Source organism: Carassius gibelio, chromosome B23, assembly GCF_023724105.1.
Source record: "Carassius gibelio isolate Cgi1373 ecotype wild population from Czech Republic chromosome B23, carGib1.2-hapl.c, whole genome shotgun sequence".
Lineage (NCBI taxonomy): Eukaryota > Metazoa > Chordata > Actinopteri > Cypriniformes > Cyprinidae > Carassius > Carassius gibelio.
This window is the reverse complement of record NC_068418.1, coordinates 6,979,367-7,004,904: the sequence shown is the minus strand read 5'-3', so window position 1 is coordinate 7,004,904 and position 25,538 is coordinate 6,979,367. Positions and strand designations below refer to the sequence as shown.

The 25,538-nt window shown below is 38.8% G+C and overlaps 2 protein-coding genes across 2 annotated transcripts; one reads left to right on the top strand and one right to left on the bottom strand.

Annotated features, from left to right (window-relative positions):
• Positions 1-1,309: 1,309 nt before the first annotated feature.
• On the bottom strand, positions 1,310-3,344 carry psmb11b (proteasome 20S subunit beta 11b). The gene has a single exon (XM_052595246.1). The coding sequence runs from the start codon at positions 2,920-2,922 to the stop codon at positions 1,627-1,629; it is 1,296 nt and encodes a 431-aa protein (XP_052451206.1). The 5' UTR covers positions 2,923-3,344; the 3' UTR covers positions 1,310-1,626.
• A 785-nt stretch (positions 3,345-4,129) lies between these two features.
• Positions 4,130-25,267, top strand: LOC128012175 (protein sel-1 homolog 3). Its single transcript, XM_052595245.1, has 23 exons — positions 4,130-4,428; positions 6,350-6,878; positions 7,225-7,351; positions 12,103-12,224; positions 12,429-12,544; positions 12,645-12,709; positions 13,115-13,238; positions 13,354-13,483; positions 14,122-14,259; positions 14,342-14,565; positions 16,431-16,610; positions 17,743-17,865; positions 18,449-18,589; positions 18,783-18,845; positions 18,927-19,103; positions 19,978-20,105; positions 20,333-20,416; positions 22,331-22,412; positions 22,509-22,584; positions 22,715-22,809; positions 22,986-23,113; positions 24,421-24,596; positions 24,788-25,267. The coding sequence occupies exons 1-23, from the start codon at positions 4,381-4,383 to the stop codon at positions 25,030-25,032; spliced, it is 3,321 nt and encodes a 1,106-aa protein (XP_052451205.1). The 5' UTR covers positions 4,130-4,380; the 3' UTR covers positions 25,033-25,267.
• Positions 25,268-25,538: the final 271 nt, after the last annotated feature.

The window sequence follows — 25,538 nt, the reverse complement described above, 5'->3', positions numbered from 1 at the left end:
AGCATGGTTCTAGAAGCTTCCAGGTGTCAACGACTCTAGAACTCTTCAGTAAACTCCATTTCACACCAGATGATGCTGACTGGCATCTTTATTAATACTTGGTAACAACCCATTTCCTTGTTTTAAGTATGGAATATTATTCTCACTCTTGATTGTTTTATATATTATGAGTTACACAAAGCATGTAAATACTCCAGATGTTACCAGTGTTGCATTATTTTGAGAAGCAAACATGTACTGACCTGATCTTCTGTTCACTTGAATTCATCCTATTCACTGTTGTTTTCTACATCTTTCTTCTCGAGTTGTTGCCTGTAGCGTGCGGTGCCAACACTGGTCTCATGTAAGTCGTGTATGCCCTTCTACGCTGATATTATGCTGATCTCTCGTGAGATACCACGCCTAGAAACACATGCTGAACATGCCTTCACTGAACAGTCTGCCAGAGCAGCTTATAAAGGCTAGTGTTATTATTCACAAACTTAGACTTGTGATAACTTTATTAAATGTACTAACTGCACTTTCTGTTGTCGGAGTACTGCAGGGCTTTGAAAATGTAAGCTGTTCTTGCAGCTCGCTGTTCTAAATGAAAGGATTTGGACAATGACTGGTGATCTTTTATGTGTTGATGATATTAATTGGGAGTTGTTTACAAGGCAGAGAGAGTTGAAACAGTTGCATGCAAGATCATTTGGGATTTAAAGATAAATATTTAAAAGAATATTTCAAATAATGTAGAGATCAGTATGGCACTGAGAGTTTCTGCAGATATTAAAAACAGCAATCCTTTTTGTTTCCTGTAGGGTCCTTACACAGCTTCAACCTCCAGAGCCTTCGACTGCTGGCAGCCTTCTGCTGAAAAATGTGAGAGCAGGTATTTGAAAACCCTTTAAACCCAGAAGAGATCAAATACACACTTCTTTATTGCAGCATGAATTTATATGAACAGATGTGGTGAATAGCATACATTACAGTAAAGAGTGTGAATTATTAAGTGTCATATCAATATAATAATATTTGATTAAAATGTTATTTGTTATTTTCTGACATTTGAGAGGGACTAGATAAACCTATATCTGAATTACTGTAACAGTATTAATACAGAGAGAGAGAGCCTTGAAGGAATATACTGTGAAATGTTTTATCAGTATGCAATAACTCTCCATTCATTATAACTGATCATTTCTACTTAATTATAGTTTCTAAACTGTCTTCATATGCTTATTCTTCATTATTAATTAAACTGAAGTGGTCAGAAAGTGGGCTCATGAAAAAGTATCACATGAATCACATAATTCCAAACTGTTTTTTTTTCTTTCTTTTTTTTAATAGCCTACACAGACATTTTGAATGCCAGTTCATCAATCATAATAAAAGGGGACTGTGGCTTTAGAATCTCAGCAGTGTGAAATGGCACGAACAAAAGTATTTATAAAAGTATAAATTCATGCTAAAGATCTCCATCTTTCTTCCAGAAACAGTTTTATAACATGATGGTTTTCATTTCTTGAATCCACTGATATTCTTTCACAGTATCATTCATGGTGTACGAGCTATAGATCAATACATGCATGTCTTTGTATTTTTTATCAATATATTTCCAAAGTCCGCCTCCTGTGTTCCTCCTCAAACTATTTCTCCATCATCTGACCTCAAAATTGCTTTCTTTTCAGCATTCCTCTCCGCCAGCCTTTCTCTCTCCCTCTCTCTCTCCCTGTAATACTCCTCTTTCAGGTTTTCCCTCTCTCTGCGCCTCCACCCTTTGGCGGTCACGTGGTAGAGATCCACATTATTGCCAGAGTACGCGTCTCTGTAGGTGGCACGGAACACGGCCTCCCTGGCGACAGCCGTGGCCTCCTGGACGCTCATTCCCCAGTAAACACTGCTGTCCAGGATTGAGTACGCATAGGGGGACCCCGAGCCCACAGAGAACAGCTCCCCCTGCAGGCGCAGCCCGTCACTGCACACATAAATAACCCGCGGACCGCATATTCTCGAACGACTTCTGATGACTTGTTGAGCAGTAGCAGCTATCAATGGTTGAGGCGCTGAGGCAACACTTGCAGCTGATTGGCTGCTTGAAACGCTGGCTGTCATTTGATTGGTTGGAGTATTTCCACATAGAGGCGCTGAGGGAACACTTGTTTCTGATTGGCTGGTTGAATTGCTGGCTGTCATTTGATTGGTTGGAGTATTTAAATGTTTCTCAGTAAACGGTTGCTCGTGTTTTTCGTCGTCCCCATCCCATCCACACAGTGTGGCTGCAACGCACAGCTCCGTGCCTTTGAATGGATGCAGCATGTGGGACAGCAGTTTGGCGGCGCCCCCTGTTGACAGCCTGCGGTGGTGTCGAAGCTGGTACAGTCTGAGCTCCCGAGCCAGGATGCGCTTCCAAAGCGCGCAGTCAGCCGATGTCCCCGAGGTGGTGCCCACCAGGTGGGAGTGGATGGGTAAGACCTTCGGGGACGCGGGACAGGCCACCAGCCCCGAGCAGCTGGAGCGCGTGTCGGCTGCGGCGATCACTCCTCCCTGGAACGCGAAGCCGAGAGTTGTGGTGCCGTGAGAGAGAGTGAACGGTAACGGGACGGAGGGAGAGATGGGGCAAGGTGTGGGTGGAGGAAGAGAGATGGACGGCAGTGAGGGGTGAAGATGGTCTATTTCCAGTAACTTCGTTGGCGCTGAACTGAGGCTAGTTTGACCAAAGTTTATTGGGCTCTCTGTGAGGTATTCAGCTATCGGCATGTAAAACTCCAGAGGACTCAAGCCGCCCCTCCCAGGCAGCCTTGTAGAAAAAGCTTCTCCGTGAATCCCCCCTCCGGACAGATGAGTGGAATCTTCCGGCATAAAGGACCGTGAGAGTGGAGCAGTCCATTGAGGAAACAGAGGGGGGTTGTGCAAGCCGCATACATCCTGCAAAGCCATAAACTATTGTTTAGATATACAATAAATTGTAACTCTGTCAATTATTACACTGTATGACATGAACTGCAAAAACATGTCATATACGAGAGTCTTGTCTCCTTATAGGCCTATGGGTCAGTTTGTTGGTAAAGACCTGGATTATATCAGAATTTGATTCCACTATGCCTTCCTGGTGTTTTTATCTTCTTGTGGTTAAAAACAAACATGCAGAGCCTCTTAGACCACCACTGTTCTTGAACCACACATTATTATTGTGGAAAAGCGAAAGCAATAGATCCAGAATCAATTATCCAGTTCTCTATCCACTTGACGTCTGTATTCAAAGTCCAGTCTTAACCCACTAGTATCATAAACTCAATAAGTAGCTGTAAAGGGCCTAGATCAAGGGCTGTTTATATAAGCACCATGCCCTGATTGACTTAACCAGAAACGCATAAAAATGCCAAAGCATTTCAAGCTTGGCAATATATGTCATGAATTTTCATTTTCAAAGCATAGCATGTTTTGTGCTTGTGCTGCTTGTTACACTAACACTCAATCACTCATAGAAAAGATACAGTAGGCCTTACAGCATGCAGCAGACATAATGATATACAATAAATAGGGCTAAAATAATTTTCAAACATGTTATACAGATATAATTTTTTTATAAAGTTTCAAAATATTTGTCAAATAAATAAAACAATTTAACTTACTATATTATTTCACCAAATAAAAGCTTTAATAAGAGACATTTTAAAATTAAAATGACCCCAAACTCTGTAGTATGTATTTTAACTCTGGCAGCGGGATATCTTATATTATAAATGTTGCTTATTTAATTTTGATTTTTAATATTATTGTGAGAAAATTGCAAGATTACACATGCTAGGATTTAACTGAATTTTAACTGAATTGAAATAATCCTATTGTCAAAGCTTGCGTGTGTTTTTTAGCAATAAAAATTAAGCATTACAATTAGACAAAAATGAGAGAATAGCCTATTATAATAATGAATTATTAATAGCCTATATATAAATATATAAGTATATAAAATACATTTATTTGTTATATTGAATGTTTTGTTGTTTCACAAGGGTTCTTTGGACTTGAAACAGGAAAATGAACGAAAAATATAGTTGATGACATTTAGTTTGACCTCCTCCTGTAATAAAAGAACAGCACTTGCTGGAGGTTAACCTTCTGTCACTCAACATTTCTTGGAAAAGGGAAACCCATGACGCTCGGCGTTCTGTTGAGTCGCGTCGCGTCGCGTCGCTGCAGAGCAGATGAGCCGATCCACTCACAATGACAGAGTGAGACGCAAACACACCTGTCATTCTCACACACGGAAGAGCGCCACACGGAGTGAAACATGTCGGGACAGTAAACACTCGAGCTTCATAATGGTCACACAGATCTGTGAATGTTGCGTTTGATCGCTTCATGACCTCGCGTCGCGTTCATTAGACAGCGAAGATGAGAGCTGTGTTGCGTCTCTTCTCCACAGCTCTTATTCTCTCTCCGGTAAGACACTCTCAACTTTATTTTCACTTCTGTGCAGCTTTCATAATTGCTCGAGTTTCAGCTTTGAACCCTATTTCACTTTAATATCACGAATCGTTTCCATCTTTTTTTACTTGTATTATTTTTATTCAAAGAAAGGAGTGATTTATTAGCCTTATTTGTGTTACACTAACAGATAGGCTACCATGATCTAACCATATTTTTTACGCGACTACCATAAAAAAAAAAATGGTACAATGGACGTACCATGGTGGGTATTCTGTGAAGTACTTTGGAGTGTAAATTTTGTATACGATTGATGTACATAACTTGTAGTAGTCAGATTAAAAAAAATAAAATAAAAAATGTTTAAAGATAATAACGCCTGTATTACAACTACTAAGTAACTAGTCTTTTTATTATTTGATTTTGACATTAACCACATCTTTCAAATGATCATTACTGTGTGAAATCATGCTATATTAAAAATCAATAGACAAAATAATAGGCCACATGACCCTGGACCACAAAACCAGTAATTAAAGGGTAATTTCTTAAAAAAGAGACTGATACTGAATAAATAAGCTTACCATTGATGTATGGTTTGTTAGGATATGACAGTATTTGGCTCAGAAAAATATTAGAAAATCTGGAATCTGTGTGTAAAAACAAACAATATAGAGAAATGTTCCTTTAAAGATAATTTCATTATTTTACCCACTTCCTCCCATTCTTGACTGGTTGTCAAGGCTGTATATATATATATGTAGAATTTATAAAGAAAAAAAAGTGATTTTGGTGTCCGATTTCTTTAACCAAAACTATATTTTGCTTATTACTTAAACCATTGCAGATTAAATCATATAACTTACATTATAATAAATGTTTGATTCTCATGCTAAATGTGATGCATTTTAAACTGTTAATTTCAAACCAAAATGCTATTACATCTAACTAAACATTGGTTGACAGGGGTGGGGTAAGTTGTAATATTTCCCTTACATAGAATGAGTACTTTCATGTATTTTCATTTCAAAGGAAATGTGGGTAAAATGTGCCCTATGCACTTTCTGGATCCACCAAACATGCACTCTATAGGGTTAAAAACATCAGTTTGACACCATTGTGAATTTATACACAATCGCACACACAAATTTACACAAATTATTTGTTTTTGTTTGCATATTCTTTACCTCTGTACACTGGAGTTGAGAGTTCAGTAAGCATAAAATACTGTTAAGGAGGTTTGTTCTAGTAGTCCAATTTACACACACATGCACACACACTCCTGCATCAAAGAGAAAGTGGATTATTGATGTGGTGATTCCTAGAAAATGCGACATTATTTTGTATTGTTCTTTTAGATTGTTTCAATAAACCTGTTTTTGAAGCAACCTTTATGAGGTGGCTGCTGTTTTTGCTTCTTTTGTCCGACTGTTACAACCCCAGTAGTGGGGAAGATTGTAACCAACACACTCCATGTATTCGCCATTAACTTCTAAGGGCTGTGATATTCTTGCAGAGGTTTGGATTAGTGCCTTTTGTAGTGAAATGTACAAAATATCTTCATGGAACATGAGCTTTTCTTAATATCATAACGATTTTGGGCATAAAAGAAAAATCAATAAGTTTGATCCATACAATGTATTGTTGGCTATTGCTACAAATATACTAGTGCTACTTATGACTGGTTTTGTGCTCCAGGATCACATATCACAATTGCAAACAGAAAATAATAATTTTCTTTATTGTTTTTTTAATTAATTAATTTGAAAGTGAAATATAATCCTAGCTTTTTGGTCCAGCATCAAGCCAATGCGTGATCTGGACTATTTCATTGAGTCATATTTGCTGTCTAAATGTAAAATACACAGAATACAGCCATAACAATGTTTCTAATCTTTCATACTGGAGACTGAAATGTGTGTCTGTCTCTCTGAAGGTTTTGTGTGAGTCTCCTGATGCTGATGGGACTCATCCTGGAGACTTTGTGCAGTTTGGAAATGTTCTTGACAGCGTGATGGACAAATGTAATGTAGAGGTGCAGTATAACTGCTCTGCTGCCTGTCGAATAGGGGTCGAAATTGTCATTTCTACCCCAAGAAGGACAGGAGTGGTAGTCTACAGAAGGACTTGGACTAACCATGAGGGATTGGGAAAACCCAGATCCAGAACAGTTCATCTATCGTTTCCTCCAGCTGTGGTATACCGCAGAGACTTTTTTGTCAGGAGACCACTGGAGACATGTGATGTGGTGCTGAGGGCCTGGATGGTTCATCTTTTTGAAAATGAAATTGGTGGCAGCCATGATAAAGGATATGACCAATCTCTTGCGAGAACTTCTATATCTTTGAGGACTCTTCCACTCCCGGAGCGTCCAGTATATCCACAGACAAGTTCGGTCTCATGGGGTGCATGGCTGATGTGGCAGCTGACCAAAGATACTGTGAGGAAATGTCCACATGAGTCAGGTGGGAACATAATGCTCTAGATTCTTCCCACATATGGAACACAAAAAGTCATTCACTTTCTGAAAATCTTATTCACAATCATGTTCAGAAATCTACATGCCTCATAACACTAGGTCTATCATCAATGATGCCAAATCACCATTGGTTCTCATGTATGCTGTTACCAAATGTGATAAATCAGTTTAAAGAAATAAGACTCATAACAAGATTTTACATGACATAATGTCAAGCAAAAAAAATAGAAAACTAGTTTAGGTTGTTTGAAGAAACTGTCTTGATTTACCAGGTGCATCAATGGTCAATTATACTTCTACACTAATTTATTTGTTCATGTGTGTCTTTCCAGACATTGTGGATATCCTGACCTTTCCATTTGCGAGCACCGGTGAGAGGTTTGGTGTCATACACAAATTCTCCTCCTTTAGTAACAGAGATCTAGAATGGAGACGTATCCTTGCTTTCAAAGAGCCAAGGTCAGACTTGCTGTCAAGAGGCTTCATTCAAATTCTCACTGTTACAACACGCCTATAAGAAATACCAGAAAAAGAGCCTAGCAACTCCCTAGAAAGTATCAACAACACTTTAGCCACTGCTTAGCAACACTCAAGCAGTCACCAAACCACATAGCAACACAATAGCTACTCCTCAAGACATGCCCAAGAAACTATCCTAAATGCAACACCTTTGTAATAAAATACCTTAGCAACGTTTAGCAATGTCATAGAAATGACACTGAACACCTTAGCAACAACTGGCAACACCCCTACAACTACCCACAATACACCATATAGCCACCACTCAGAAAATCTTAAGCCCCTTTCAAACTGCGATTCCGGCAAATACACGGGTTAAGTGTTCCGGCAGTTGTTCCCGGGTCGCTACATTTTGCACTTTCACACTGCCAGTGATTACCCGGGATATGTGAGTGCTTTCACACACAACCCGTGAAGATCCTGTAACGACACGTGACATCAGGGCGTGACGTGTAATGTACGAGTCGAAAATTTTACGCACGTTATACTTTCCCTGAAGCAAGCGAACGGTCTCTGCGCCAATGCGGAAAGCGAGGAATTAACTGACCTCTGCTTCATTACAGTTTGCACATATTTTTTCGTTGCGAACGTTGATCTTCCTTGACATCCTTTTACAGCCGGTAAAAGTGTCGCGCGATAACGCGCGTCATCACTATGACACGGCATTAGATCTGGCTTTTGTTCACACAGCGTTCGTCCCGGGTTGAACCCGGCAATGTTACTAGGTCCCCGACCCGGATTCAATGCCGGAATCAATCCTGGGACATGTTTGCTTTCACACAGAAGGCGACGTGCAGTGTGAAAGGGGCTTTAGTAACACCCTAGCAATGCACCCAGAGCACCTTAGCAACACCCTTAGTCGTCAGTCACAAAACCTTATCAAAACCCTAGTCTTCAGTCGCAAAACCTTATCAACACCCTAGTCGTCAGTCAAAAAACCTTATCAAAACCGTAGTCTTCAGTCGCAAAACCTTATCAACACCCTAGTCTTCAGTCGCAAAACCTTATCAACGCCCTAGTCTTCAGACACAAAACCTTATCAACGCCCTAGTCTTCAGAAACAAAACCTTATCAACGCCCTAGTCTTCAGTCTCAAAACCTTATCAACACCCTAGTCTTCAGTCGCAAAACCTTATCTACACCCTAGTCTTCAGTCACAAAACCTTATCAAAACCCTAGTCTCCAGTCACAAAACCTTATCAACACCCTAGTCTCCAGTCACAAAACCTTATCAACACCCTAGTCTCCAGTCACAAAACCTTATCAACACCCTAGTCTTCAGTCACAAAATCGTAGCAACGCCCTAGTCTTCAGTCACAAAACCTTATCAACACCCTAGTCTTCATTCACAAAACCGTAGCAACACCCTAGTCTTCAGTCACAAAACCTTATCAAAACCCTAGTCTCCAGTCACAAAACCTTATCAACACCCTAGTCTTCAGTCACAAAACCTTATCAAAACCCTAGTCTCCAGTCACAAAACCTTATCAACGCCCTAGTCTCCAGTCACAAAACCTTATCAACGCCCTAGTCTTCAGTCACAAAACCTTATCAACGTCCTAGTCTCCAGTCACAAAACCTTATCAAAACCCTAGTCTCCAGTCACAAAATCTTATCAAAACCCTAGTCTCCAGTCACAAACCCTTATCAACACCCTAGTCTCCAGTCACAAAACCTTATCAACGCCCTAGTCTTCAGTCACAAAACCTTATCAACGCCCTAGTCTCCAGTCACAAAATCTTATCAAAACCCTAGTCTCCAGTCACCAACCCTTATCAACACCCTAGTCTCCAGTCACAAAACCTTATCAACACCCTAGTCTTCAGTCACAAAACCGTAGCAACACCCTAGTCTCCAGTCACAAAACCTTATTAAAACCCTAGTCTCCAGTCACAAAACCTTATCAACACCCCAGTCTCCAGTCACAAAACCTTATCAAACCATAGTCTCCAGTCACAAAACCTTATCAACACCCTAGTCTTCAGTCACAAAACCGTAGCAACACCCTAGTCTTCAGGCACAAAACCTTATCAAAACCCTAGTCTCCAGTCACAAAACCTTAACAACACCCTATTCTCCAGTCACAAAACCTTATCAACGCCCTAGTCTTCAGTCACAAAACCTTATCAAAACCCTAGTCTTCAGTCACAAAACCTTATCAACACCCTAGTCTTCAGTCACAAAACCTTATCAACACCCTAGTCTCCAGTCACAAAACCTTATCAAAACCCTAGTCTTCAGTCACAAAACCGTAGCAACACCCTAGTCTTCAGTCACAAAACCTTAACAAAACCCTAGTCTCCAGTTACAAAACCTCATCAACACCCTAGTCTTCAGTCACAAAACCTTATCAACGCCCTAGTCTCCAGTCACAAAACCTTATCAACGCCCTAGTCTTCAGTCACAAAACCTTATCAACGCCCTAGTCTCCAGTCACAAAACCTTATCAACACCCTAGTCTCCAGTCATAAAACCTTATCAAAACCCTAGTCTCCAGTCACAAAACCTTATCAACACCCTAGTCTTCAAAACCTTATTAAAACCCTAGTCTCCAGTTGCAAAACCTTATCAACACCCCAGTCTCCAGTCACAAAACCTTATCAAAACCCTAGTCTCCAGTAACAAAACCTTATCAACACCCTAGTCTTCAGTCACAAAACCGTAGCAACACCCTAGTCTTCAGTCACAAAACTTTATCAAAACCCTAGTCTCCAGTCACAAAACCTTACCAACACCCTAGTCTTCAGTCACAAAACCTTATCAAAACCCTAGTCTCCAGTCACAAAACCTTATCAACACCCTAGTCTTCAGTCACAAAACCTTATCAACACCCTAGTCTTCAGTCACAAAACCTTACCAACACCCTAGTCTCCAGTCACAAAACCTTATCAACACCCTAGTCTTCAGTCACAAAATCGTAGCAACGCCCTAGTCTTCAGTCACAAAACCTTATCAACGCCCTAGTCTCCAGTCACAAAACCTTATCAACACCCCAGTCTCCAGTCACAAAACCTTATCAACGCCCTAGTCTTCAGTCACAAAACCTTATCAACACCCTAGTCTTCAGTCACAAAACCGTAGCAACACCCTAGTCTTCAGTCACAAAACCTTATCAACACCCTAGTCTTCAGTCACAAAACCTTATCAACGCCCTAGTCTTCAGTCACAAAACCTTATCAACGCCCCGGTCTCCAGTCACAAAACCTTATCAACGCCCTAGTCTTCAGTCACAAAACCTTATCAACACCCCAGTCTCCAGTCACAAAACCTTATCAACGCCCTAGTCTTCAGTCACAAAACCTTATCAACACCCCAGTCTCCAGTCACAAAACCTTATCAACGCCCTAGTCTTCAGGCACAAAACCTTATCAACGCCCTAGTCTTCAGTCACAAAACCTTATCAACGCCCTAGTCTTCAGTCACAAAACCTTATCAACGCCCTAGTCTTCAGTCACAAAACCTTATCAACACCCCAGTCTCCAGTCACAAAACCTTATCAACGCCCTAGTCTTCAGTCACAAAACCTTATCAACACCCCAGTCTCCAGTCACAAAACCTTATCAAAACCCTAGTCTCCAGTCACAAAACCTTATCAACACCCTAGTCTTCAGTCACAAAACCTTATCAAAACCCTAGTCTCCAGTCACAAAACCTTATCAACGCCCTAGTCTTCAGTCACAAAACCTTATCAACACCCCAGTCTCCAGTCACAAAACCTTATCAAAACCTTAGTCTCCAGTCACAAAACCTTATCAACACCCTAGTCTTCAGTCACAAAACCTTATCAAAACCCTAGTCTCCAGTCACAAAACCTTATCAACACCCTAGTCTTCAGTCACAAAACCTTATCAGAACCCTAGTCTCCAGTCACAAAACCTTATCAACACCCTAGTCTCCAGTCACAAAACCTTATCAACACCCTAGTCTCCAGTCACAAAACCGTAGCAACACCCTAGTCTTCAGTCACAAAACCTTATCAACACCCTAGTCTTCAGTCACAAAACCTTATCAACGCCCTAGTCTTCAGTCACAAATCCTTATCAACGCCCTAGTCTTCAGTCACAAAACCTTATCAACGCCCTAGTCTCCAGTCACAAAACCTTATCAAAACCCTAGTCTCCAGTCACAAAACCTTATCAACGCCCTAGTCTCCAGTCACAAAACCTTATCAACGCCCTAGTCTTCAGTCACAAAACCTTATCAACGCCCTAGTCTCCAGTCACAAAACCTTATCAAAACCCTAGTCTCCAGTCACAAAACCTTATCAACACCCTAGTCTCCAGTCACAAAACCGTAGCAACACCCTAGTCTTCAGTGACAAAAACTTATCAAAACCCTAGTCTCCAGTCACAAAACCGTAGCAACACCCTAGTCTTGGTCAGAATACCTTGGAATACCTAGAGCAACACTCTGAATTCAGAACACCATAATAATGGCTTTGCAAATACCAGGACAGCTATAGATCTCCTACATGAGCTCTTACACTCTGGTTTTACAGTAGAAATGTAACATTTTATTTGTATTTTCTTGGGTGTAATATAAGATTACATAACTAGCATTACTGTACTGAAAATAAATGCTACGTATGTGGTGATTTACTAATGATAATTTTAAAATATTAGAGATGATGTGGAATGTGAAGAAGGTGTTGGCCTGTTGTGAGTGAAGCTCCTATCATCTGCTCTCTGCAGGGTGACTCTCTCAGTGTGGCTGTACTTGTTGAGCTGGTGCAGCCAGTCCTTGTGTGGTATAGTCAAGAATGTTAATGAATACAGGAACTATGGGAGTCCACTTATCATGCTGTCTGACACAGGTAAGCCAGTCAGGGCACATTCCATTCTATGAAATCACTGCGTGTTTAAAGGAATAGTTCAGCCACGTCTGTAAAATTCTAAAATTGATAATAAAATGCTCATGTTGCTCAAAACCAGCAAGATTTTCAGTATGAAATGTAAGTTATTATTTACTGTAATATAGATTTCAATATAAAAACGTGTCACTATCTCTTGGTCCTCAGGTGATATAGTGGTGCAGGTGCAAATGTTGGATGGAGAGGGGAAGGCATTTACAGCACATGCAGCTTTACCCCTCCATACCTGGATCCGTCTGGACGCTTTCTTTCAGGTGTCAGAGGTATTCATCATTCATATTCATATGCAGTCACAACCTATGAAACATCATTCTGGTGTGAATTTGTTAGAAACTGAACTCTTGGATGTTTTTTTCATGTCAGGCGAAACTCACAATTACAAAGATCTTACCTGGAGAACAGACTTTGGAGACCACTCATTCTTTTGAGTAAGTGATAACACCTACACAGAAAAAGAAAAAGTCTCTTTGGAAAAAAGCATCTTCCAAATGCATAAATGTAAATTATTGTTGTTATTATTTTATTATTTTTTAGAATGAACTGTTCCTATGTATTTGGCTTGTTTCCAAGTAAAATACTGTCTATAAATATCTATAAAATAGTATTATTTTAACCAAGAAACAAATTGAATAAAATATAATTATTTTCAGAATTTTTATTTTATTTTCAATAGTCTAAGAATATTGTCTTGTTCCAATGACAGATTTTTTTTCTCTGTAGTTTTAGGTAAACATATTCAACTAAATGTAATTTTTTTTTTCTTTTTACTGCCATTTTTATAGTTTAGATTATGTTTTGTAAAACTCTGTAATTATTTTTATTTTATTTTTAAGTTTTCGTCAGCCAGTTCAATTCAATGACACATCAGGGTATTTCGTGATTGGTGGATGCAGCTACTTGCAAGGGTTTCATGGCTATATTGGACCAATCAGATACTATCGTTTAGGCACAGAAAACGTAAGCCCTCTCTTATCAATAGATAAATGCATATGATAAAAACGTATTATTGTTTTTGCATTTCTTGCATTCAGACATTCTTATGCGATAATATCTTGTATCATTTCTATTCCAGGTGACAAACCCCCTGTCCCCCGTTAGGACACTAAAGGAGCTGGACAGAATCCACAGACACTGTGAGGAAATGAGCCATGTTACTGAATACTATCTGCAAGCACTGAGACAAAACCAAGACCTCTCTAGAGGTTAGTTACAGTTAACGTGACTACAATCTAAACTTAAACTCATGTAACTTCAAGCTGCCTCAAGCTCTCAACAGATCATGTAATTGAATAACTGGACTAATCAGAAGACCAATCTCATTGCACAGCATCTCAAATGTTGTTTTAATCAATCTGAAATACCTGGGCCGAAATCTGACATCAAAACGATTTGTCGTTAAACACAAGAAAACATGACAGAAAAAAGAGCTTCCCCTGCTGCAGCAACTTCCACTTGCATTATTGATCATTTGCACCAGTTTCCCAGAAAGCAACAACTTTGAAATTGTGTTGTATCCATTTTTCGTATGGTTATATTTGCCACTTTGAATGAAAACAGCTGTTGTTGATAATAGTGTGATACATTTTTGTCAAAAAAGGAAAAGTTTTACTCATAATTAAATCTCATTTAGGGTCAAATTTTTCAAACTTTATTGTGATCATACTGAAGTTGGTTTCAATTGCAACGAACCTGGTACACCCCATTTAAATTGTTCCAAGCACCAAGATTTGAGAGTTTTGGCCCTTCAAATTAGAGGAACAGCAAATTTTAATGTTAAAGTAAACAAAATATAATTTTTGGGTGAACAGTTGCTTAAAGACTTTGTGTTTTTGGTGATCAGATGTTTGTGAGTCTTATTATGGAGGCCTTAAGAGGAAGTTTGGTCACAGGGAATGCACACAAACTTGGTCGTGGGACCAGCAAAGAAGATTCAACCTCACCTTGAGGCTTCTAGAAGAACATCAGGAGCTCATAAAAGGTAGCAGTGGTTTAAAAATAAGATCTATAATGTGAAATATGATGACTCCTGATGGACAGGTTCCTCTTCCTTTGTTCTTCAGGTCTGGGCAACAGCAGCCGACATTTGCTACGTCTAGGCCGAGTGATCTTCCAGGATGCTGTAAAGACAATAGCTAAAGCAGAGGCATCTGATGGTGGTCTAGAAGTCATGTCCAGTGTTATTGAGCAGCTTCAGGTGTCCTCCTGCTGGGGTCACCAGCACTCCTCTCTCCTGCTCGCTACCCTGTTCCTGGCCGGCCTGGGCGTCCCAGTGGACCTGGAGCAGGTGGGAACCAGAACACCTGAGCATTCAACAGCGCCATTCAAGTCAACATGGAATCAAAATGTACACTATTTAACTTCTTAAAGGGATAGTTCAACCAAAAAAGAAAATTCTGTCATCATTTACTAATCATCATATTGTTCCATAGCCATTAGACATTTGTTCATCTTCAGAACATAAATGAAGATATTTTTAATGCAATCTGGGAGATTTATGTCCCTCCATTGACAGTCTATGCAACTACCATTTTGATGCTCATTCACTTTATATTGTGAACAGATTTAATTTAGGCTTTTATTCACATTCAAACATGCTTGCTTAATGAACCAGTGAGGTTCATTATTGTGTGTTACACAGCACGTTTGAACTTCCATGAGAACCATTAACTATGTTTCCATCCACCTATTTTAATGTTCAGTTTGTATTATCACATAAAAAAAATGCTGTTCATAAATTCTGAAAATGCATATAAAAAAGCGCAAGATTGAGTAGGATAAGCTGTTTATCCGATAAGAAAAAATGTGCATAAACTACGATGGATTACGATTAAATTTTATTGAGTTCATATTGTATTGCAAAGCAATTTTGCCGCAATTGAGTTGGGATACGGGTATGGTTAGGCAGCGGTACTCAATTCCAGTCCTCGCGCCCCCTGCTCTGCACATTTTGTTTCTTTTATCGCTTCATCTGTTTGTTCTATTTGAGCGTAAGTGCCCCGCGAAGTAGACATCAGAGGATATTTCACCCTGGTTCCAGTTCAAAGTGAATGTATATGTTCCATTCAAAGTGCATTGAAGTGTGCGAGACGTGAATTTAAATTGTATTTATTTACGTAGGTATATGATGTCACACTTTGTGAGGTAAACTTCCAACAGATTTCCCCTGCTCAGTGAGTAGGGAGCAATGAACACTGTGTAGGGAGCATGTCAATGGGAACACAGTTCATGCACGGAGCACACTTCTAACGAGCTGATTATCTGAATTACATTTACATTTAGTCATTTAGCAGACGTTTTTATCCAAAGCGACTTACAAATGAGAACAATGGAAGCAATCAAAATCAACAAAAGAGCAATGATATATAAGTTCTACAACAAGTCTCTGTAAGCTTAACACAGTACACATAGCAAGGGCTTTTTAAGTAATATAATAAATAAAAAGAACTTGCCTACCAGTTTACCATTAAAAATAATGACCTTTTGTACCATCACATTGCATATGTCTCAAATGCAGTAGTTTTATTGTCTGCTGTGCATATTGTTGCATTAATGTGGACAAACAGTGCATGTTGACCATCAAATTTCATTGGTTCCATTTAAAGACTTTTCAGACCTTCCATAGTTTTTGAGCCACAAGCATGATGAGCTTCTTTTTGTTCACTGATCAATGTTTATACATGTAATTTTATAAGGAAACTTTACAATCTCTTTATGAAGTGTCACCGTGGTAGACTTGCAATGGAGGGAAATGTCTCAGATTTCATTTGTGATCTGAAGATGTACAGGTTTAAAAACAAACAAAGGTGAGTAAACAATGACATAATTTTTATTGTTGGATGGACTATCTCTTTAATACGCTCATGGTCTTACTGTGATTTATTCTTCAGTACACAATATAAAAATCTCTTTGGATGACGTCACCATCAGGTTAATGGCAACCATTAGATAAATGGCTATTTAGGTATTGTTTTAGGTTGTAGCCTTCTCTTTTGTTTGATGTTGACTTGAGTACTATTAAAAAAAAAGCTAAAACCTGAGACACTGCAGTAGAAGCGAGAGCAAGAGCTATAAGAGAAACACATATGGTTTGATACAGCAATGACTGGGTCAAAGTTTGATCTTTAGCTGTCGATAACATCTTTTTCTCAGGGTCATGTGTATAGTTTGATAGGCGGTGTCTCTGATGACCGTCTCGCTCTGATGCATTTGGGATACAAGCACATGCAGGGTCTGGACGGTTTCCCTAAAGACCAGAACACCGCATACGGTTACTTCGCCAACATCGGCAAACAGACCAGCATCGACCGCGATAAAGTACAAGACTCTTGGGTGAGTTACACATTTATCTACAGAGATTAGGAATCGATGTAAATGTAAATAACTTTATAGGTATAGTAAATAAGTTATATTTAAACCAGCACTGGAAGTTTGCATTTACCTTGATTATAGAATTATTTCAGAAGAAATACTGTAAACTAGGGCTTTCATTTCAGTTAATTGATTGACTTTATTAATTAATCAGATTAATCACAAATAATCACATATTTTTTGCTAAGAACAAGCGCCAAATGAAGATAATACAAAGACATTGCATTATTGTGGCAGACATATAAATTACAAAAAAGGAGAAAAAAAATTTATTCCAAAAACATTACTTTATAAATGCCTTTGTACAGATGAGGACCTGAATACCCTTATATAACCAAATTTGTCACAAGAAAACTCTCACTGAAAGGCTGAAATTCCATAAAACAACATTGCTTTTAATAAAGTTTATTTTTTTATTTATTTTTTTTTACTGTTTTATTGCATGCCAGTCTTGATGATGCTGTCATATGGTGAAACCTAAAGAAAATGGTTAGTAGTTAAGAACGTTTCAGTAGTCACAACATTTGACAAATATATATTTTTTAAATTATATAATATATATATATATATATATATATATATATATATATATATATATATATATATATATATATATATATTCAAAAATATATGAAACAAACATGAATACAAAGATTACATTTCTACCAGAAAGACTAGGATATTAGAATGTTATTTAGTGAAAAACATGCTTGTCTAAATTAAATTTGAGTTTGTCAGTAAAATGCAGTTCATTTGAATCATGCATACACTACAGACTTCAGAACAGAAGGGAATTACATTTGCAAATGCTCATTTGCTTAAAAATGGTGGCTTAGTATCAGGCGGATCTCTTGTTTATCAGCGAGCACAGTCAAATATTTAGAAAAATGACACTGCTGAAGTGCGTTAGGTTGGTTTTTAATGAAATATAGGACTGAAACATTTGTAAACACAAAGACACACCCAGCCGTTGTCTCGGGCTGACTCAAATGAACATCCTGGTTCATCAGGTTAACCGCTGGTTTGTATAGTGTTTCGTCAATGTAGATTAGCATTATTTTGATGTGAATTAATCTGTGTCTCCTCTCTGCAGCAAACTCCCACAGAACATGTTCATTTAAACAATGACGATGAGCTGCACACTCAAACGGGCGAGATGGGCGACATTGTGCAGTATATGAAACACCAGGCTGACAGAGGAGATATAGAATCTCAGGTCTTCAATATTTTGATCTCTCTTTGTCTTTGTGATATCTCTCAAGTTAAACTTGAACGTTTTACTTTAGTTCTTCTGATTTAGAACATGCAGTCAGAATGTGTTGAAGTGGATTGAATACACTGTTTTTACCAAAAAATGTATAATTAAATTATTTTGAAGAATTCAAATCCTTGAAAAGAATGTTCTTAATTATCATTTGTAAATATCTTAAATGTAACATAAAAACTTTTTCAAAAACGTGTTTTGTTGTTTGATGAGCATAATGACAGCACCAGGCATAATTAGGCTGCTGCCCCTTTAAGACAAAAATAAAAATCACTGGATTATTACAATTAATGGCAAAATTAATGTTTGGATCACACTACAGCAAACAATAGAAATATCTGACTTACAATCATTTTAAGCTGGTGAAAATACCAGTGTCCTATGTATGTATGTAAAATATTGGAGACTTTCTTAAGAATCATTAAAAGCCAAATCATGGGCAAAACCACAGATGACAAACCAGCAGAGGGACGTTTGTCACTTCATGTGTGAATCTCAGCTGTTTTAAAGTTGTTGTGTCTGGTATTTCTTGTAGAAAACTCTGGCCAGGATGCTTCTATGGGGCAGTAATGGGGTGGAGAAAGACATTCGAGCAGCAGTCACGTGGTACGCCAGAAGCGCCCTGCAGATGATCGATCCCTCTGCCATGTACGACTACGCCATTCTCCTCCTAAAGGTGATCCACGGGTTCCATGGAAATCTCTAGAGCCATATCTTATTCAGCATTTGCATTGTAAAAAGTGCACACACTTTGGTTTTGTATAAGTAGAAACTCCAGACACAAGATTAGGAAAATAAATGTAAAATGTTGTACCTGTAGATACTTTCAAGACCTGATAAAAACAACTGCTTGCTTTGTGCTTGAACAGGGCACAGGAGTGAAGAAGAACCGAACGCTTGGCCTTGAGCTTCTGGAGAAAGCTGCCGACATGGTGAGTACAAGTCTGAGCATGTTTGTGGTGGTGTGTGAAAGTGTTGGGATCTCTATAATGGGCCATGTGTGTTTTTCTCAGGGTTCAGTAGAAGCTCTGAATGGCATCGGATGGTACTACAGTACCATAGTGAAGGACAAAACAAAGGCCTTTCGATACTTTGAGTTGGCGGCTCAGAATGGCAGTCGTGATGGGCTCTTCAATGTGGGCATCTACTATTTAAATGGTGACAATCCTGACAAACCAGACAGGAATGAGGTCAGAGGTTACACATTTAAAGGAATAGTTCAACCCCAAAAATATTATATTTGATGTTAATTCAATCACCTTTATGCCATCTAAGATGTAGAAGACCAGAAAGAAGATTTTTAGCTGAAACTATGGTACTTGGTGATTCATGTAATGCAAGAGAGTGGCTGCCCATCATGGATAATTAAAAAAATCATATCAAAGAGCACAAAAGTAATACCAATGGTTCCTGATGATATATTGAGGCCAAAATGATCTGTCTGTGCAAGAAATTGAACATCATTTTCAACATTATTTCCTGTAATCCAGAGGAAATACGATTGTTTTAGCAAACTGATTCTTTGATCCGAGTTGAACTGTTTGCTCAGTTCAGTGACTGTTGGAGGAAATGGAGCACTGAATGATTCATTCATCATAGGATCAGATGCTCCACTATTTTGGCTCATTTCGAGTCTGAGTGACTGTCAGGCGCCTAAAAGGAAGTTTTGATTGAGCAACTGATCAGTAAGTTTGATCGAATGATTGTTTGAGTTTTGATCTGTGCTGCTCGAGCCACAAACTATTTCAGATGCTTCAGTCCAGCTGGACATCACTCTGGACCATTTGTCTGAGACTCTTGATTACAGGAAATAATGTTGCAAATAATGTTCAGTTTCTTGCACAGATGGATCGTTTCGCTTCATAAGACCTTAATATATCATATATTTTGTGTTACCTGATGTGCTTTTTAAATGATCAAATATGGGCAAATACCACGGTCTCAGCTAAAAAATCTTTTATAAAAGTTCTTCTTTCTTTCCCTTTAACCTTCAATGGACTGTTAAAAATGGAGAGTTTTATATTTTATGAGTTTATATTGTGTTGATCTCAATGATTTTTTCAGACTGCTGCGTTCCAGTACTTCTTTGATGCAGCTCAGTTGGGTCACGTGGAGGGCGCTTTGCAGTCGGCATTGTTTCTCTCCACTGGATCTGTACAGGGAGTGCCGAGAGATCCAGACAAAGCTGTGCTGTATGTCAGTCTCATATATATACTGCTCACCTCAGCACGACACTCAACAATCCTTCAATGACTTCAGTTAGCAAATCTGCCACCACACACAGACTGAAAAACATTGACAAGTTTGACAGATTTGACAGAATGTCTAAATGCAAATGTCAGGGTCATCTGATCAGTATTCAATATGTTGTGTTTTTGAATATGTTTCTCTCTTTTCTTGGGTTTCTCCGTTTCTTCAGGCTGTTAAAGCAAGTCATTGAGATGAATGGACACCTGGGTTTCATGGTTAAAGATGCTCTTCAGACTTATCAAAGAGGATCATGGTGAGATATCCATCTTTCCATCCATCCATACATCTCTTCATCTATTCATCCATCCTTCCACACTGTACATCCATCCATTCATCCTTTCATACTGTACATCACCCATCCATCCAGCATCCATCACCTACCCTGCATCCATCGTTCCATCCATCCATCCATTCATCCATCCCTGCATACAGTACATTATTCACCTATCCATCCATCCATCCATCCCTGCATATAGTACTTTATCCATCCATCCATCCATCCATCCCTGCATACAGTACAATATTCACCTATCCATCCATCCATCCATCCATCCATCCCTGCATACAGTACATTATTCACCTATCCATCCATCCATCCATCCCTGCATATAGTACTTTATCCATCCATCCATCCATCCATCCCTGCATACAGTACATTATTCACCTATCCATCCATCCATCCATCCCTGCATACAGTACATTATTCACCTATCCATCCATCCATCCATCCCTGCATATAGGACATTATTCACCTATCCATCCATCCATCCATCCCTGCATACAGTACAATATTCACCTATCCATCCATCCCTGCATACAGTACATTATTCACCTATCCATCCATCCATCCATCCATCCCTGCATACAGTACATTATTCACCTATCCATCCATCCCTGCATACAGTACATTATTCACCTATCCATCCATCCATCCATCCATCCCTGCATATAGGACATTATTCACCTATCCATCCATCCATCCCTGCATACAGTACATTATTCACCTATCCATCCATCCCTGCATACAGTACATTATTCACCTATCCATCCATCCCTGCATACAGTACATTATTCACCTATCCATCCATCCATCCATCCATCCCTGCATATAGGACATTATTCACCTATCCATCCATCCATCCATCCCTGCATACAGTACATTATTCACCCATCCATCCATCCATCCCTGCATACAGTACATTATTCACCTATCCATCCATCCATCCATCCCTGCATATAGTACATTATTCACCTATCCATCCATCCATCCCTGCATACAGTACATTATTCACCTATCCATCCATCCCTGCATACAGTACATTATTCACCTATCCATCCATCCATCCATCCCTGCATATAGTACATTATTCACCTATCCATCCATCCATCCCTGCATACAGTACAATATTCACCTATCCATCCATCCCTGCATACAGTACATTATTCACCTATCCATCCATCCATCCATCCATCCATCCCTGCATACAGTACATTATTCACCTATCCATCCATCCATCCATCCCTGCATATAGTACATTATTCACCTATCCATCCATCCATCCCTGCATACAGTACAATATTCACCTATCCATCCATCCCTGCATACAGTACATTATTCACCTATCCATCCATCCATCCATCCCTGCATACAGTACATTATTCACCTATCCATCCATCCATCCATCCATCCCTGCATACAGTACATTATTCACCTATCCATCCATCCATCCATCCCTGCATACAGTACATTATTCACCTATCCATCCATCCATCCATCCCTGCATACAGTACATCCATCTATCCAACATCCATCCATACATTCATCCTTGCATCCCTTCATAAATTGATTCTCCATCCACCCATCCTTTCATAAATTCTTAATCTATCCATCTAACATCCTTCTATCCACCTATTCTTAAAATGTTCATCCATCCATCCATCTCGTAGGGTAAAACCCTCGAGTTATACGGTCTTGTTTTCTAGGGGTCATGTGATTTCAGTAAACTTCTGAATAAAGTCAAATGGGCACTTTTTTTCTTTTTTTGTCTATACATATTTCAATGGAAAACAGTGACCAGCACAATATGTGTTACACAGAAGAAAAAACAAACCCTACTGTTTTGAAATGACATATTTTTCTGAATGTTTGTGTGACTGTCTATTCAAGGGATGAAGCGTTGGTGAAATATGCCATGCTGGCAGAAACTGGTCTTGGTGTGGCACAGCACAACGCCGCCCATCTGTGTGAGGTGAACAGTCTCAAAATCTGCCAGTCCAACCATCTCAAGCCTTTCCTTTCTGTTTTTTTTTTTTTTCTGATCCTATTATTTCATGTGTATTTCCAGCTGTTAGATCACACTTCTGCCTGTCAGTGGAGGTACCACAACTACTCCACCTACAACCACATCCCTCAGGAAGCTGGTGAGCGCTGCAGACCAGCAGAAACGACACTATGACATACTACTACTTCTCTTTCTCATAATAGTTTTTTGGTCCACCTTCCTCTCTCTCTTTCTGCTTTTATCTGCTTCTCTTTCTCTGCGTACTGCAGGTTTGTTGCGGATGGGAGATTATTACAGTGAACTGGCTGATATGGTGAAGGCCATAGACATGTACAGTACAGCAGCAGTGCATGGCAGTGCTCAGGTACACACACACACACACACACACACACACACACAGTCTGTCCAAAGTAGCTTATATATTTTGAAACCTTACAAAGAAATCTAAATGCATCAAACATCAAATCAAATGAGACCCTTCTTTAGAATATATATTTTTATATGAAATGATGTGCTAATGATTGTTTGTGTGATCGTCAGGGCCTCTTTAATCTGGCCATGTTAATTGAAGAGGGTTATGAAGTTCCTGACATCATTCTGGATCAGATGGGACTCTCAGATGCACACACTGTGAGCCGGAGCGCAGTGGTGGCAGATCTATTATCCAGGTGTGTGTGCTGTATGCTGTCTGGCCATTGCTTGTTAGTTTCTCATGTGTTTCTTGGAAGAAAACCCTTCAGTTCTGTGACTGCTTTGAATTATGCAAAACATGGTGCAAAACAAGTGTATGACCTTTGTGATGCTGTTTCTTTTAACTCTCTACTCAAAGAATTCTGAAGGAAATAAAATAAAAAATGTGTCGGGTTTCCAATAAAATATGAAGCAGCACAACCGTTTTCAACATTGTTGTTTTTGAGCAACAAATAATCATATCAGAATGATTTCTGAAGATCATGTGACACTAAGACTGGAGCAATGATGCTGAAAATACAGCTGCACATCACAGGAATAAATTACATTAACATATTCTAAAAACAAAGAGTTATTTTAAATAAATAATATTTCACAATATTACTGTATTTTTATTGTATTTTATTAAATAATTGCAGTCATGGTGAGTATAAGGCATTTTATACACAAGATTATATATATATATATATATATATATATATATATATATCTTTTAAAATCATAATATTTTGACTGTTTATTTTATTTTAGAACTTGAGTAGATTTAGTTTTGGTTATGATGTGGATGTTAGACTACCATATTTCTGGTTAATTAAAATGTTTAATGCTTTTGAACAGTAAGATTATTATTTAATTTTTTTTTTAGTTTTTAAAGAAGTCTCTTCTGCTCACCTGCATTTATTTGATCCAAAATACAGTAAAATTCTGAAATATATTTATAATTAAAATAACTGTTTTCGATTTGATTTAAAAATATAATTTATTCCTGTGATGCAAATCTGAATTTTCAGCATCATTACTCCAGACTTCAGCGTCACGAGATCCTTCAAAAATCATTCTGATTTGCTGCTCAAAAAACATTTGTTATTATTATTGTTGAAAACAGCTGAGTAGAATATTTCAAGTTTCCTTGATGAATAGAAAGTTCAGAAGAAACAGAAATGTATCAATTTTGTAACATTATAAATGTCTTTTGATCAATTTAAAGCATCCTTGCTAAATAAAAGTATTAATTTTGATAATTTATTTCCCATTTTAACTGCTGCAAAGAAAAGTTGTTTCAGTGGCACAGAAAGTTGCATGATTTAATGTAAAAATACTTTTTTCTTGGAATAACATGCACCAATAAATCATTCACAAAGACTAGCGATGTGCACTAAAAAGTAAAGGGGGTCCATTGTGAATTCATGTTGATTTTAAGAAGAATGCAAGTCAATGGAAGTGAAGTAGAGGTGACACACCTGCATGAACCTGCTCTGTCCTCATGATCCTCTTCCTCCTGTAGGTGCACGGCGTTTGAAGAGAGGGACGTGACTCCATGTTCACTAGTGCTGTGGAGGATGGAGCTGCTGCGAGCGTGGAGAGACTTCACACACAGCTCTGTTCAGCTGACGCTGGCCTGCGGGATCTTCGCCACACTCACAGTTTTTGTATTAGCTGTGCTGTTACGAACTCTTCTGGGTAAACCAAAAAATCAATCACTAAACTTTTTTCCTGACCATTTCCACCCTCTCTCACCAAAAATGATGTACGTGTATTATATACTATTACCTTGTTATGAAATGAAAACATTTAGGAAAATATTGAGTCAGTCAATTGATTTAGAAACCCATAATTTTATTTTCTTCAACTTTTTCTTGTTTTACTATAAGCATGCTACCACGCGCTGTACCTGTCAACCAGCCGATCAGCAGAGAGACATAATGCACCTGAACGTGCCGGGCAGGACATCAGCGACAGTCCACTGGGGACCAGAACAGAAAATCAACGGCAGAGATACCAGACTACTGTTGAACACAATCACCTTTCAGTGCAGGAAACGTCTGATTTAATCTTGACAGTGACTGGAGTGTGTGCATGTGTCATCTTCATCATGTTCATTTCCCATCTGCTTTGAAAAGAACTATCCCTCAATAGGTTTTACATCAGCCATCGCTATCGATCAACACTCTTCAACTCAGGTCACTGCAGGACAACTAACCCAGTTCATATGCACCTTAAGTTGCTTTGGATAAAAGCGTGAACAAAATGGCCAGTCAGTTTCTCAGTAAACTGTGTTGTTTGCACTTCCTTTTGGTGAAATAAAGTTTGAATACCAGAGCATTTGCAGTGCAAATAAATGTCAGATGATACGTGACGGTTCCCTCTTTTTCTTCCATCTGAATAGATACAGTCTGTTTCATACTGAATGTGACAGCAGAGCTATACAGCAGGAAACATATTGAAATTATGTCATAAACATATTTACTAGGGCAGGGCTCCTCAAATCTTGTCCTGGAGGTCCAATGCACTGCAGAGTTTAGCTCCAACCCTAATTAAACTCACCTGCCTGTGATTTTCTAATGATCCCAAAGTCATTGATTGTCACTGATTAGCATGCTTAAGTGTGTTTGATTAGGGTTA